General features: G+C 48.1%; 1 protein-coding gene across 2 annotated transcripts in view; it reads left to right on the top strand.

The window, feature by feature from the left end:
* Window positions 1-12,469, top strand: part of sema5ba (sema domain, seven thrombospondin repeats (type 1 and type 1-like), transmembrane domain (TM) and short cytoplasmic domain, (semaphorin) 5Ba) — a 344,144-nt gene that overhangs the window by 293,714 nt on the left and 37,961 nt on the right. For both annotated transcript variants that reach the window (XM_078552610.1, XM_078552611.1), the window contains exon 15: window positions 10,533-10,676. In XM_078552610.1, coding sequence (XP_078408736.1) covers window positions 10,533-10,676 — 144 coding nt within the window. The remainder of the gene's footprint in view (window positions 1-10,532; window positions 10,677-12,469) is intronic.

Raw genomic sequence — 12,469 nt, 5'->3', positions numbered from 1 at the left:
ACAGCAACAACTTGCATTATATACAACAACTTTTTTTTTAACCTTCATCGGAGATGGTACTATAGCGGTAACGTTACTGAACTAATAATCGGGAGATGCTCTGGAGATGTGAGTTCAAATCCCGCCAAGGCAGCTGGGGGAATTTAAATTCAATTAATAAGTCTGGAAATAAAATGCTAGACTCATTAATAATGATCGTGAAACTACTGAGTTGTTTTAAAAGCTCATCTGGTTCACTGATGTCCTTCAGGGGAAGAAATCTCCCATCCCTTCCCCATCTAATCTGCATGCCACTCCAAGCCCACAGCAATGCGGTTGTCTCTTAACTGTCCTCTGAGACGGTGTAACAAGCCACTTAGTTGCATCAAAGTGCCACAGGGAAGAATAAACATTGGCCGGGATTTTCCGGCCCCATCCTGGACTGGACCAGCCATGGCCGAGGCGACACCCCCACCCCCCCCACCCCCCCAGACTTGCGACGGGACCGGAAGGGCGGGTGGGCGTGGAAAATCCCACCCATAGTTTGTATACCTACACCACACGGACTGCAGCGGTTCAAGAAGGCGGCTCACCACCACCTTCTCAAGGGGCAATTAGGGGCGGGCAATCAATGCTGGGCCCAGCCAGCGGATCCCAGGGAGCAAGAGGAAATGTAAAAAGGAAAACTTGTACAACAAACTGCCTGCAGCCTGTTACCGGGGCTGGGGAGACAGGCTGCCTCACATGTTGTCCCCAGCCGAAAGCTACACACAACTACTGGTGTGAGTCACATGCGTAGATTGCAAGCGGCAGCTCACCAGTACAGTATTCTAGGGTCATGTGCAGCAATGTTCTGACAAGCTGATCGCTCAGCCTGGACCTTTTTTTGTTTTGAAAAAAAAAAGCAATTTGTATTTATTTACAACAACTTACATTTTTATACAACAACTTGCATTTATTTACAACAACAACTTACATTGTTCTAGCACTCCCTTACGTGGAAAAACATCCCTTAGCCCCCTTTTCTTTTCTTTTTTTTAAAATTTCCCCCTACTGTTACCTCCAGGATGGGAGGAGTTTGCAGTTTATTTAGCTCCACTACCCCGCAGGGCGCACCATTAGTGTAAATGTTTTATAGGTTGTAGAGAACCTTAGTGAGGCCACAGCTGGAGTACTGTGTGCAGTTCTGGTCGCCACATGATAGGAAGGATGCGATTGCACTGGAGGGGGTGCAGAGGAGATTCACCAGGATGTTGTCTGGGATGAAACATTTAAGTTATGAAGAGAGGTTGGACAGACTTGGGTTGTTTTCGTTGGAGCAGAGAAGACTGAGGGGCGACCTGATCGAGGTGTACAAGATTATGAGGGGCATGGACAGGGTGGATAGGGAGCAGCTGTTCCCCTTAGTTGAAGGGGGCATAAGTTCAGGGTGAGGGGCAGGAGGTTTAGTGGGGATGTGAGGAAAAACTTTTATACCCAGAGGGTGGTGACGGTCTGGAATGCACTGCCTGGGAGGGTGGTGGAGGCGGGTTGCCTCACATCCTTTAAAAAGTACCTGGATGAGCACTTGGCACGTCATAACATTCAAGGCTATGGGCCAAGTGCTGGTAAATGGGATTAGGTAGGTAGGTCAGGTGTTTCTCACGTGTCGGTGCAGACTCGATGGGCCGAAGGGCCTCTTCTGCACTGTGATTCTGTGATTTACTCACCAAAATGGCCAATTGTTTATTTTCACTGTGGTTAGAACCAGAATAAAAGAGACTTTAACCAGGCTTCTTACAATAAACTCAGAATGATCGATTTATTACGAAACAAAACTTCTTTTTAAAAGCAAGTTGCAAAGCTGGTTAATATACAGTTTGTAACCTGGAAGTGTGACTATCTACCCCTTTAAATCCCAACACACACATACGCATGATGGACAAAACAAATAGGGTCTCTGCAGAGGTAGGCGTTTAAGGGAAAAAAAACATTTTGGCCAATGGCGAACCTTAATGAAAAAGGATAGCGATCAAAGGGTTTCGACACTATCGATCTGGTGTTCCTGCATGTGAAGACGGATCACAGGTCACAGTAGTTGTCTGGAAGTTCTTTTGAAAGGAGCTTTGGTGTGGAGGAGAACAGAGGGGATCACTGTCCTTGAAATTGGTCTCTCTCATCTCAGCTCCTCAGGTTTCCCACACAGGCGAGTTATACTGAGATGAGGATTTCTAACTGGATACTGATAACTACACTGAATTTCAGACAGGGCAGGGAGAGAGTGAATCTGCTTTTGGTTTACTCCAAACCGAGTCCAAAAAAACAAGTTCAAAACAGAAACTCACCTCAGCCAGGCGGTTTCCAGAAAATCACCAGGGCCTCACCGCCTCTGAAAAGTGTTTTTCCCTCACCAGCTAAAAAAAGTTCAAATAAACAAATAATTCTTATCTGCTCAGGTGCCTTGCTGGTTATTTAGCTGAAGTCCTGTGACTTCTTGGAAAGGCAGTCTGTTCACAGTCCAAAATGAATTTATAAGCTTTTTTTTTTTAAAAAAAAACTCAAGTCGGTTCTCAAGAAAGTGTCTAAATAATTCAATGCCCTTCCAATTTTTACAAAAACGTATAGGCCTGAAACTTACGTTTGCCGGGAGCGCGCGATTGGCTGGCGCGGAAGTGGCGCTTCTGCCCACAATCGGCCCACGAGTGCAACTTCACGCTGGCCGGCCAGTTAATGGGCAGCCAGTGTGAAACGCGCGCTGGGAAAGGCTCAGCGCTGCCGGGGTGTGGGAAGAGGGAGGGTGTGAGTTTGCGCTGCCTGAAGGCTGACGAATGCTGTGGAGCTGCCTCGGGGGGTGGGGGGTGCTGCAGTCATTTAAAAACGGAACGAGCTCAATAAACTGCTGCAAACTGTGACAAGACTGTATATGCGAGCACCTGGCAGCAGACTACATAGCAGATTGCCCCTCAAACGTTCGCTTTTGTTTCACTTCAACCCCGGACGTTTCATCCCGCGCTGAATGGAGCTTGTGGTGAAAACGTGAAGGCCGCGTGGCCGATCTGCCATTCATAAAGGTGGACGGGGACGCGGGAAATCGTTGACGAGTGGCCCCTCAATGGGTTTAGTTGCCCGCTCAATTGTTGGCAGGGACGCTTCCGAGGCCCGTGCCTGCCCGCCGACCATAATGTTGCGTGTGAGCGTGATGACGTCGGGATGCACGCCCCACGACCTCTCGTGCAATTCCACGCCGTTGCGGGTCGGGCGCACGCCCGCACAAGCAGCGAGAAGACTCTGGCCATAGTTCTTGGAGAATATGTGTTCATAACACGACTGCCACCCCACCCCGCTGGGCCACTCCCACCCTCAGCCCAGAGAAGTCGAGCCCAATTTTGTTGTTCCCCCTGCCTCAGTATCCCATTTATAGCTTCGCACCCCCGCCAATGTTCACTAGATAGGTACAGAGCTGTAAGGACCCCATCCCACTGCTACACCCCTCCCTCAGGCCAAGGGCATTATCTCTCCCTCTTCCATACTCACAAGGGCATCTGGCTCCACTGCTCCACCCACAGGCCAAGTGCTGATCTGCAAGTGAAGAACTCCCTGAAGCCAGGTCTCAGTTTGCCTTACACTGTGGCCCAGGGGGCAGCCCACTCAGTGCCGTGTAAGAAGGTTGTGAGTTCCAAATCCAACTCCAGAGACTTGAGTATGTAATCTAAACCAGTGATCCCAGTGCACTGTCTCCTTTCAGGGGCCCCATCTGCTCTGTCTAGGTGCACATAAAATATCCTACAGCACTATTTCAAAAAGGATTGGGACGGAGTAATGGTTCCCCACGGTGTCCTGCCAAAATATATACCTGAAATTAATTGCTAAGCCAGTTTATCTGTTTATTATCACATTGCTCTCTGTGGGATCTAGCTGTGTGCACACTGGCTGTCATGTTTCCTACATTACAACAGTGTACTGCACTTAAAAAAGATGCTTGACTGGCTGTAAAGCGCTTGGCACACCCTGGAGTGCTAAATGTTGCCATATAAATGCACTGCTGTTTACGCCCACTGCTGTTTATCTGAGTCATTATTTGCAAATGCAACAGCAACTGAGATGAAAGATTGTCTGGGAATCCCAGCAGTCGCTCTGTGAGGTAGCTGGAACGTGATCATTGTCCTAATCTCCCACCTCATGGATCAAGCACTTTGCTGGGGGGATCAGTCTGGCCGGAAGCTTCAAGACTTGACCCAACAGGTAGAAAACGCATTCCTTCCCCGTCCCACTCCTTTCTTCTGTTAATCTATTTCTGGCACAGAACGACCTCCTGGCAGTTTAATCTATAAATCAGGTGCAGGGAGGGAGAATGAATTTACCTATATCTAAAATCTCCTCTTTGATTAATATGGCTTATGGGAAGGAAGCTGGTTACATTGAAAAAGGAGCATTGAACAAATGTGATCATGTGTACAAAGATAACAAGCATTCAGAAGGATTTGAGAGATGGGGGCGGGGTAAACGGCCCCTCACCCTATAATAGCAAACTTGCTAGGGAAGATACTTGACTGGAGGTCAAATGTCCACCTCTACACATGGGCTGAATTGCTATTTTTTTAAGAAGCCAGGATTGGCACTTACTTTTTTTGTTGGGTAAGGGAACTTGTTTTTTTTAAAATTCATCTATAGGGTGTGGGCGTCGCTGGCTAGACCAGCATTTATTGCCCATCCCAAAGTTGTCCTTGTTCAGACAGCAGCTAAGAGTTAGCCATATTGCTGGGTGTCTGATGTCACATGTACCAGACCAGGTAAGGACATCAGATTTCCTAAAGATGGGTCTTTACAAGAATCGATAATGATTTTGTGGTCATTCCAGATTTTTTTTTATTATTGGATTCAAATTTCATCAGCTGGCATGGTGGGATTTGAACCCTGGTCCCTAGAGCATTACCCTGGGTCTCTGGATTGCTAGTCCAGTGACAATACCACTGGTCCACCACCTCCTTCCCTTGCTTGCTGTAAACGAGCAACAGGATGCTGGAGAGGACTAATCAACTGTGACTCTGGTTGGAGGGATCAAATGGCCTTTTTTGCTCCTCTGACTTTACATTGGCAGGGCCCTCAAATGTCTTCGTTCTATTTCATGCACTTCAGCTCTCACCCTCTTCTGCTCTCTCCCAGAACCACTCCGCCAGCCTCCGTATTCAACGGATCATCCTCTGCTATTTCCACGGTGTCCGATATTCAGTTAGATCATGGTGGTACCGCACCTTTGCTCCATATCCCTGAATACCCATTCTCCTCCTCCTCCAGCTGCCATGCCCTAACCATGGCAACCATGGACTTCCATTGGATTGGTCCGTGACTTTTTTTTTTGAAAAATATACTTTATTCATAAAATACCTGGAAGAACATTACAAAACATTTCAAAATCGCCATCACAAAAAGTACAATCAGATTCAACTTTTACACATGGATCATGAGGTGCTTCAATACAATCAATGAATATTACAATCATTTCAATATGGTCATTACAGACAATCAGACAATGGTATTGGAGTTATCAACATACATCATGTTGCACTCTGAGGTGCTTCAAGACAATTATAATACTATTAGTATTCACTGTATACATTCATTGTGAGCCCTACAGTCCGAGGGGTCTATACAATTCCCAGCCCCTCGGTGCTCTATGGCAGAAAGGTCTTAGACAGTGACCCTGGTCCATGATTTTTTTTTTTTGCAAAAATATACTTTATTCATAAAATATCTTCTACCACATTCCAAACCATTTCAAAAACACCATTATAAGGGTACAATCCGGTTCAACTTTTACAAAATGTATCACCAGGTGCATCAGTACAAACAATATTACAATCATTTACAGCCTTTCATTTTGAGCTGTACAGCCCGAGGGGGTTTAAACAGTTCCCAGCCCCTCGATGCGCTGTGGCAGAAAGGTCTTAGACAGCGACCCTTCCCCTGGACTGAAGAAAGCTGCAGCACAGAGGGATTTGCGGGTCCTCATGTATGAATCACAAAAAGCTAGCATACAAATTCTGCAGGTTATAGGGAAGGCAAATGGAATGTTGGCCTTTATTTCAAAAGGAATGAACTATAAAAATAGGTAAGTCTTGCTAAAACTATACAAGGCACTAGTTAGACCACACCTTAGAATACTGTGAACAATTTTGGTCCCTTTATCTAAGGAAAGATATACTGGCATTGGAGGCAGTTCAGAGAAGGTTCACTAGGTTGATCCTGGGTATGGAGGGATTTTCTTATGAGGAGAGGTTGAGTAGGTTGGGCCTGTACTCATTGAAATTTAGAAGAATGAGATGCAACCTTATTGAAACATATAAGATTCTTAGGGGGCTTGACAGGGTAGATGCTGAAAGGTTGTTTCTCCTTGTGGGAGAGTCTAGGACCAGAGAGCATAGTCTCAGAGTAAGGGGTCACCCATTTAAAACAGAGATGAGGAGGAATTTCTTCTCTCAGAGAGTAGTGGAATTCTTTACCGCAGAGGGCTGTAGAGACTGGGTCATTAAGTATATTGAAGGCTGAGATAGACAGATTTCTAATCACTAAGGGAATCAAGGGTTATGGGGAAAAGGCAGGAAAGTGGTGTTGAGAATTATTAGATGAGCCATGATCTCATTGAATGGCGGAGCAGAGTCGGTGGGCCGAATGGCCTACTTCTGCTCCTACGTCTTATGGTCTTACGGTTAAGTCCAAGAAAATGAGGGATGCACGAGAGGCCAGAATTGGAGGAGTACACAGATCTCAGAGGGTTTGTAGGGCTGGGGGAGATTGCAGGCAGAGAGGGCTGAGGCTATGGAGGAATTTGTAGCACAGAGGCGAGAATTTTAAAATGGACTTGTTGGTCATAACAGGAGCCATTGTGGTTCAACAAGCACGGCGGATGGGTGAACGGAACTTGGTGCAAGTCAGGATGTGGGGAGACAGAGTGCTGCACGCGCTCAAGTTTACAGAGGGTGGCAGGAAGAATGTTGACCGGGAGAGCTGGGCAGTTTTGAGTCCTAGGGTCATCTCTGGAGACAAGAACACAATACAAACACCGGTGCAAAATAGCCTTATTGATAATCACCAGGCTTCAGCTCAGGAGAAAGAGAAATAAATGCCATATGGCTTCTCATTCCAAATTGAAATGTTTTTGATCTGTAGCAAGTCAGTCAGAAACACGGTGGTCACCTTGAAGCTACACTGCTACACTGTGCATCTGTTGGCGATTACTGAGTTGTGGCTGTTGTTGATCATGTTCCTTTTTAAAAGCAGTAACAAAATAAGTGAAAGAGCTTAAAAAAAATTAATCGCTGACACAGGAACCTAAAACCTCCTTGTGCCCAGATTGATCCTTAGCCAAAAACTGTTGTATTTCTTTGCACGAGAGGTTTGATGTCTCTCTCTCTCTCTCTCTCTCTCCGTCTCTCTCTATCTCTCTCAGCAGCGCTTTGCATGAAGAAGTTGTCAGCCTTCATCCCGGTATCTCCCTGAGATAAGCTTGGCGAAGGCAGTGTGGAGCCTCGCATTTGGCAGGGAATGATCTTGCTGGGAAATCTCCCTCTTTAAGTTACCCTGTGAGGTCCCGTTGAGCGACTTGGCTTCGTTTTCGGGGCGGTGATTGATAAGCTGTCAGGAGTGCAGGGCGTCCAGAGGGCTTGCGTGAGCAGCTCTCAGCGAGCGTGATAAGGGTTGGTTATCTTCAGCCTTCTGTTTGACAGGTGGAGGCAGGCCTGCTTCCGCCAGTGGGAGACGGAGGAGGCAAATTCGGCTCAGCTGATGCTGCTGATTGTGTGAACTATCCTGCTTTATAAAGCAGCCTGCAGGACCTCAGGTTGCCCCGCAGCGCTTCACAACAATGAAGTAGCTTTGGAGTGCGGTCACAGTTGTAATGTAGGAAACACAGCGGCCAGTTCTGAGCACAGCAAGCTACCATAAACAGCACTGAGGTAATAGCCAGATCATTACTTTTTTTAGCCATGTTGGTTGAGAGATAATATTGTCCAGGACATTGGAGAGAACTACCCCTGTTCTCCTTTGAAATGGTGCTGCAGAACCTTTTACACCCACCCCCGAGAGCAGATGGAGCCTCAGTTTAACATCTCATTCGGTGGGGGAATTGGCCAAGATTTGTTTAAATCTATTCATGGGATATGGGTATTGCTGGCTGGGCTAGCATTTATTGCCCTTCCCTAATTGCCCTTGAGAAGGTGGCGGTGAGCCGCCTTCTTGAACCGCTGTCCTTGATGTGGTGTAGGTACACCCACAGTGCTGTTAGGGAGGGAGTCCCAGGATTTTGACCCAGCGACAGTGAAGGAACGGCGATATATTTCCAAGTTAGGATGGTGTGTGGCTTGGAGGGGAACCTCCAGGTGGTGGTATTCCCATGCGTCTGCTGACCTTGTCCTGCTAAGTGGTAGAGGTCGTGGGTTTGGAAGGTGCTGTTGAAGGAACCTTGGTGAGTTGCTGCAGTGCATCTTTTGGATGGTACACACACTGCTGGAGGAGGGAGTGAATATTTAAGGTGGTCGATGTGCTGAAGTCTCTGGAGCAAAACACCGAGGTTTTGCAGATAGGTTCGATAGCTTCTGTGTTATTGGGTCCATTGCCGTGCTCACTCTGCAGGCTCACAAAACGCCAGTCTCAGAAGGTGAGCCGTGTGTTTGGTGAGCCCAAAGACCATTGAACCCACAGATCAGCCGTAACAAATCTGGCAAGACCTATCCTTGGGGATTTGGACACGTCAGCGTGATACTAAACCCAATATAATCCTAGAACATGCAGCACAGAAGACGCCATTCAGCCCATCGTGCTGTGCTGGCTCTTTTTGAAAGTGCCATCCAATTAATCCCAATGCCGCAACCTTTCCCCATGGCCCTGTAGACGTCCCCTTCAAGCATGTATCCCATTTCCTTTTGAAAGCTATGATTGAATCTGACAGCGCTGCCTTCTCAGGTGGAGTGTTCCACACTGGAATAGAGCCGCCCTGGAGCACCCGACTGAATCTCTCCAGCATGGGACAGAGGGGATAAGGGTGGATAGTCGGTCCCAGCCCACTATCTACAGTTCAGGGCAATTGGGAAAGAGAAGGGCAGTGTGGGTCTAATTGCTCAGCTACTTTGAAAGGCTGGCAGAGTCATGATAGACCACCCCTCCCCCTGGGACTCACCAGTGCCGGTGACGCGTGCATCCCGAGAATCACTGTATTTTTTTAAGAAGTCACCGATTTCCGAAGGACGGAGGGAAAGGTTAGCACAGTGGACAAACTGGAATTCTCCCTCCCCCTCCTGCCCTGCACAGTTTTGAGGTAGGGGCCCAGTTGGTGCTGGTGTGTTCACCTCAGAAAGGGCTGGGGGGAGGGGTGGGGGTGTAGCAATTGGAAACTGGAAATGGCAGTGACTTTTCACAAGAATAATAAAAAAACAACTCATCTCCTCAGACTTACCCATTCAAATAAAAGAACAGCAGCTAATAGACCGGGCAGTGCAAGTTAAACCTCTCCACTGCACTATTTCCCCATTCGTAAAACGCGTCTCATTTCAGCAATGTTCTTTTATTCTATGATTTCAACCTTCCTTGTCTTCTCTCGATTTTCTTAATATGTAATGTTCAGCGCAATACTGAACTCCTAAACTCCAAATGCACCAATTAACACACTCTCGCTGTGTTACAGTCAGAACTGATCAGACCATCTCATGCTCCAGCCTTTTCCTTCTTAGACAACAGAATCTGTCTCCTTTAACCTTTCTTCCTCCCACTCTAACTGCAATCCTGGTCTCTGGCGCATCCCCTGATATCTTCACTCCACCTTTGACAGCTGTGCCTTCAGCTGCACTTCCTGAATCCCTTCCCTAAACCTCCCCGCCTCTCTTACTGCTTTTAAGATGCTCCTTAAAGTCTGCCTCCTGGCTCAAGCTCTTGGTCACCTGCGCAGGTATCTCCTTGTGTGCCTCTGTGTCAAACCTTGTTCGATAATCGCCAACGCCTTGGAACGTTTTACTACATTACGGCTGCTATATAAATGCACATTGTTGAAGTTGTTGCAATCTGGTGTCAAATAATTCCTATCCCCGATGCCTGTCGCTCCCTTTCGGGAGACGGTGGTGTAGTGTTACTGTCATTGGACTTGTAAGCTCAAGGGCCAGGCTAATACTCTGGAGGAATGGGTTCAAATCCCACTTGTGGAATTTAAATTCAATAATTAAAATCTGGAATTTAAAGCTAGTCTCAGTAATAGTGACCATGACAACTACCATGGTTTACTATAAAAACCCGTCTGGTTCACTACTGTCCATTAGGGAAGGAAATCTGGTCTGGCTTACATGTGATTCCAGGCCCACAATAATGTGGTGGACTCTTAACTACCCTCTGAAGCCACTCAGTTCGAGGGCAGTTAGGGTCGGGCTTGCCAGAGACGCCCACATCCCATGACAGACTGAAGGGAGCAACAATGATCAACTTTCTTCCCGCCCCCCCGCTTGTAGTGCTGTATGTGGTGGGGGTTCCTTTCACTGAAGCCACTCAGTCTAATGGTGGGGAGTGTTTAATCTCGTGTTGTATTTTGTATGAAGGAACGGAGGGTGGACTCTCTGGGCTTCCTGGGCTCCGTGCAGCACGACATGTGGAATTGGATTTCAGGTTCGTCAGCGTTCCTGCAGTAACCCCACACCCCGCTACGGAGGGAGGGTCTGTGTCGGCCAGAGCAGGGAAGAAAGGTAAGCCTCATACATTCCCGTCGCCCCTTCCCTCGTTGCTGTAGTGTATATCTGGAGGAGGGAGGATAGGTGTTCCAGTCAGGTCATGGAGTTAGGCTTATATATTTGTCTTAATTACCCACTTTTTTCCTGTCATTGGATGGATTTCTGCTCTTCGCCTTCTACCCTAGAGGCACTGACTCCTGCCCTTGGCTAAGAAAGAAAGAGAGGTGGAAGAAAGAGGGAGAAGGGGAAAGGGGGAGGGGAAGAGAGAGAGGGGGGGGTTGAAAGGGAGGGGGATGAAAGGGAGGGGGGAAAGAGAGAAGGGGATAGAGAGGGAAGAAAGAGGGGGAGGAGAGGGAAAGAGGGTGAAAGGGGAGAGAGGGAGAGGATAGGGGAGGAAGGGGATGAAAGAGGAGGAAAGAGAGAGAGGAGGGGAAATAAAGAGAGGAGGGGGATCGAGAGAGAGATAGAAAAGGAGGGTAAATGAGAGAGATAGTAAGAAAGAGGGGAGAGGGGAAAGGAGGGAGGGAGGGGAAGAGGACAAGTGGGAGGGAGACAGTAGAGGAGGAAAGGTGGGAGAGAAAGGAGTGGGAAATAGAGAGAGAGAGAGAAACAAAATCAATCAGTTGCATTTCTGGTTCCAGTGGGAGCTGTCACCTTCTGCTGCCTCGTGCAGGAGGACATTACTGATATGTGAGCCGTGCTGCTGATGACTGGCAGGCTTCCCAACTCAAGGGCATTGAGAATTCAGTCCATCCCTAACCCAGGCTGCAGTGGTCAAATGGCTACCAAGGTCTATTCTGCATTAAGCCCTTCTCTAACCCAGGGCACATGGAGCTGTGTGAATGAGTTGATCTCAAGCAAGGCGGTGTTTGGGTGGGCACCAGTTTATGCGAGGAGAAATTGGCCAGGGTCCCTTCTCCCGATCACCCTGAATGATCGTTGCTGCGAGCCGCGGGTGAAGAGAGGATCCCTGCTCAGCTGGTGGTGACCCTGTCACGGCTTCGGTGTGACTGGGCGACTGCTGTTTGTGGGACTGATACAGTGAGGAGGAGTCAATAACTTCAGGAAGGAAAGAAAAAGAGAAAACCTAATAAGGAAATTACCCAAAGAAGAGGAAGACTTGCATGAATACAGCATCTTTCACAGCCTCAGGGTTTCCCAAAGCGCTTTGCAACCAGTAAAGCACCTTTGTATTTCATCATGCAAAATACCCCCTCCCCCCCACCCCCCCACCAACTGCCCCCGGCACCTTCCCATGGGCTTCACTTGGATGGTTGACCAATCTTGGAGAATCTCAGGGTCCTGATCTTCTTGAAAACCCACCAGCGTGACAGGGACGGAGCGAAGATGAAGAATAGGAAAGCGCTGGAAATGCTCAGCAGGTCAGGCAGCGTCTGTGGAGAGAGAGAAGCAGAGTTAACAGTTTCAGTTAACGTTGCTGAGCCAACCACTGCTGCTGCTGCTGCTGCTGCATCCTGAGACCCACGCTGAACTCCAAGCACCGCCGCACGCTCGCTCCCGACCTCTCCCTTCGGCAGCCCCAGCTCACTCTCTCTCGGAGATCCCCTCGTCCGCAGCCCCATTTCACCATTCGCTTCTCCCGGCACTTTAACAAAAAGCTCTCTTCCACCAGGCGTCAGTCAAGGATCTCAAGCCTTCAACAACAAAGGCTGGCCGGTCTGGAGCATCAACCCTGTTTCTCCCTCCGCTTAAGCTGCCAGATGGGTCTCGGTATTTCCAGCACTTTCTGTCTTTATTTCGGATTTCCAGCATCTGCGGCGCTTTGCCTTTCCAATGGTGGAGGCTAA

This window comes from Cetorhinus maximus, chromosome 11 (assembly GCF_964194155.1).
Source record: "Cetorhinus maximus chromosome 11, sCetMax3.hap1.1, whole genome shotgun sequence".
Lineage (NCBI taxonomy): Eukaryota > Metazoa > Chordata > Chondrichthyes > Lamniformes > Cetorhinidae > Cetorhinus > Cetorhinus maximus.
Note: the sequence above shows the minus strand (reverse complement) of the source record. Positions and strands in the feature narration are given on the sequence as shown.